Genomic DNA, 3,086 nt, shown 5'->3' with positions numbered 1-3,086 from the left:
GTAATAATTGACATTCTCAACTTGTTACAAGTTGATTTTGCATTCTTTAAATGACAAACAATAACTTTTTTGAAATTGAGCCTTTATATAACCATAACTCATATAATATCTAAATGATGCAGTTGAATTAGAGGGTAAATTTTGAATATTTCTCTCCTTATATATTTATTTATATGTTGAACCATGCTCTTCTAATTCACTCTTGTTTCACCTCATTTACTCATTATTTTTAAGTCTTGAATCATTTTTTAATTTTTTCTAAAAAATATTTATTCACACAATATCTAATAAATTTAGGTTGTGCTTCATATAATTAAGAATTCATTGCTACAAAATTACCTTTTGTAGTCCATTTGAGAAAGCTAGTATAACATTATAGATAAATTATTTGTTTGTTATTTCTTTCACAAACATTGGGAGAGTCATTCTTGTGATTTGTACATGGAATAGCTTTGATATTTTGTGAATCTTTCATGTTCTTATATCCTTAAAATATTGATCATCTTATATTTGTAACTAAATGAAAACTACTCAAGGGTTCTTCACGTAGTGTGGTTGTTCAGAGATGGAGGTGTTGATATGGTCCCCATGTTTCAAAACCCCATTGGGCTAGTGTGTTTGTACGCTTGTGCCTTTGTGCCTTTTTCTAATGCAATGTACTCATGGGTTTAATCCTCAACTTTAATGAATGGGAGTGTTGTCCCTCATTTGTGACCTCACTGGTTCATAGTTTCGAGTCAAGGTCATTTCTTGTTAGGTGAGAGGGCATGTCATGCCAACAACATTAGTCATGTTAAAAAGTTTGTCATGCACTATTAAAAAAATTAAATGTAAATTGCTTAAACAATAGATTAGTATTTTAACTTTTTGATCTCAATTTCATAATTGTATGTTTTGTAGATAATATCTTGTTTTTTTTTAAATTTAGTTTTAATGTAGCCCCATTAACATGACAACTAAATTTGCATAATTGTTGGATTACTAAAGTGAATTCAAACATTTTTTTTATTAAAGTAAGTGGGGAAGGGCCCTAATTAGCTACAGATCAGACATTGAACAACAAGCCTAAGATAAAACACAAGGTTACACCTAGGTAACCAGGACTACAAAATATTATAGATGAATTACAACAAAACCCTAAAAATCAGACATAGGACCAAGATATGGGCATAGAGGAACATTTTGAGATCTTTGTAAAGAAAGAGAGTGAACTTTTTTCTTTCAATTTTTTTAATAATAAACCTTAGAAATACTCACTCCACTTGTTATTGTGTTAAGGGGTACACCACAAGCTCCCTTCAACCTTTTACAAGAAAAACAATTGTAGGTTTGTGACTAGTATTTATTTAATTGAATACGTTGTTAATATATTGTACTAACTATGGTTGCATTGAGATAGGCCGCATGATAACAATTACACTACTTATTTTTCATGTGTAACACTTGTGTAGAGCATGTTATTGAGGGAAAGTCATGGATGAATCTAGATACCAATAGCCTTCAAACTACAACTTATAAAAAAATTAGGTGTAGGATTCAATTGGACTTTAAAAATTATTCATGGTTTCTTTTCAATCCCAGTAAAGAATCTAGGGTGATGTAAAGTCAAACAATGGTGAATAAACAACAAACTTGAATTTGTAACATCAAATTTTAGATTTTTTTTATTGACTTGGTAGATGTGGTATTTCATAAACCGAATATTATATCAAAATATAAAGATATCAAATTTGTTTGAACATATGTTTCTTTATATTGCCACATCATGTACTCTATATGGCATCATAGACAATTATCTTTTAAGTGTTGAATATTTATTTTTAGGAATTTTGATTTATGATAAAATCAAATGAAAGTGAATATAAAAATTGGGTTGAAATAAATATAAAAATAAATTGAATTAAAATCCAGGACATTAGATTCACATTCTTTGAGATGTGATACTTCACACATTAGAATGAAAAATAAGAATAGGCCTACGTTTCCATTCAAGAGAATCGATGATTCAACAAAAAGAAAAATTAAACACTATAAAAAAATTGCATATGATCATTAATAAATTTACTAATGACCATATTAAATTATATCATGTGTAGATTTCAAAAGTCTAAAATTATTTCTATTATTATAAAAAGATACAAATCGACATAAGAATATGTCACATTGATTTATTGGAGGCAAAATTGCTCGATCACAACAGCACACTTTTATTCTTATATAGCCAACGTCGTAGCCACTACAAATAATCAAATCAAAGTAGAAGAAATCCAGAATACACTTGTACAAATACTGAATGAAACACAATCAAAATATAGGTACACGAAAGAGCGGCATTATGTTGCCTTAATTAAGGGGTGGGCATTTGAATCCAGGAGGAGGGGTGAGACCACACTGAACGAAGAGCTCAAGTGCGATGGGAAGGATGATGTTCAGGTTCAGAACCTTTGCCCTAATTGTTGTACACAGACACAGTGCCGCCTCAATTTCCAAAACTCCTTGCAGAACAGGGCAGCATTTGTTCACAGCGGGATCTCCAATAGTAGCGTTTACCAGCCCTCCCAGCACATCCACACACGCTCCCAATTTCACTGCATTTAGTGGACAGCTTGATGAACTCCCCCCGCTTGATGAAGATGATGAAGATGAGGATGAAGATGATGAAGAAGACGGAGATGACTGGTAATGGCGTGCTTCCACAAGGGAACCCATGCTCATTCCCAGACAGATCATACCCAATACAACCAATACTGCACCGTTTCTCATCTTCAGCATTTTTGGGTTGATATCGAGCAAAAGCGAAATAGAAGGAAAAAGAAAGAAAACAAACAAGAACCCACAAGAACTACTAAAAGTTTACGCTTGTAGAAGGATATCTCTGGGAGGGATTTTATAGCCGACGTGGTCTACGATTTCAATCATGAAATTTTGTTCGCCCGTGACGAATTTTGCAATGTTAAGCTCAACATGTGATACAGTGTTTGGCCAACCTGTACTATTACGTTTAATATAAGAATGTGGACGAAGAAACCTAAACTAATGGTAAATAACCTCTGTAACCAGTCTGTCATGTACAATCGTTTCTGCAA

General features: G+C 32.4%; 1 protein-coding gene across 1 annotated transcript; it reads right to left on the bottom strand.

The window, feature by feature from the left end:
* Positions 1-2,343: 2,343 nt before the first annotated feature.
* Positions 2,344-2,772, bottom strand: LOC131043973 (36.4 kDa proline-rich protein-like). Its single transcript, XM_057977234.2, has one exon. It carries the CDS (start codon positions 2,770-2,772, stop codon positions 2,344-2,346), a length of 429 nt encoding a protein of 142 aa, XP_057833217.1.
* Positions 2,773-3,086: the final 314 nt, after the last annotated feature.

The sequence above is a fragment of the Cryptomeria japonica genome, chromosome 5 (assembly GCF_030272615.1).
Source record: "Cryptomeria japonica chromosome 5, Sugi_1.0, whole genome shotgun sequence".
In the NCBI taxonomy this organism is placed as follows: domain Eukaryota; kingdom Viridiplantae; phylum Streptophyta; class Pinopsida; order Cupressales; family Cupressaceae; genus Cryptomeria; species Cryptomeria japonica.
Note: the sequence above shows the minus strand (reverse complement) of the source record. Positions and strands in the feature narration are given on the sequence as shown.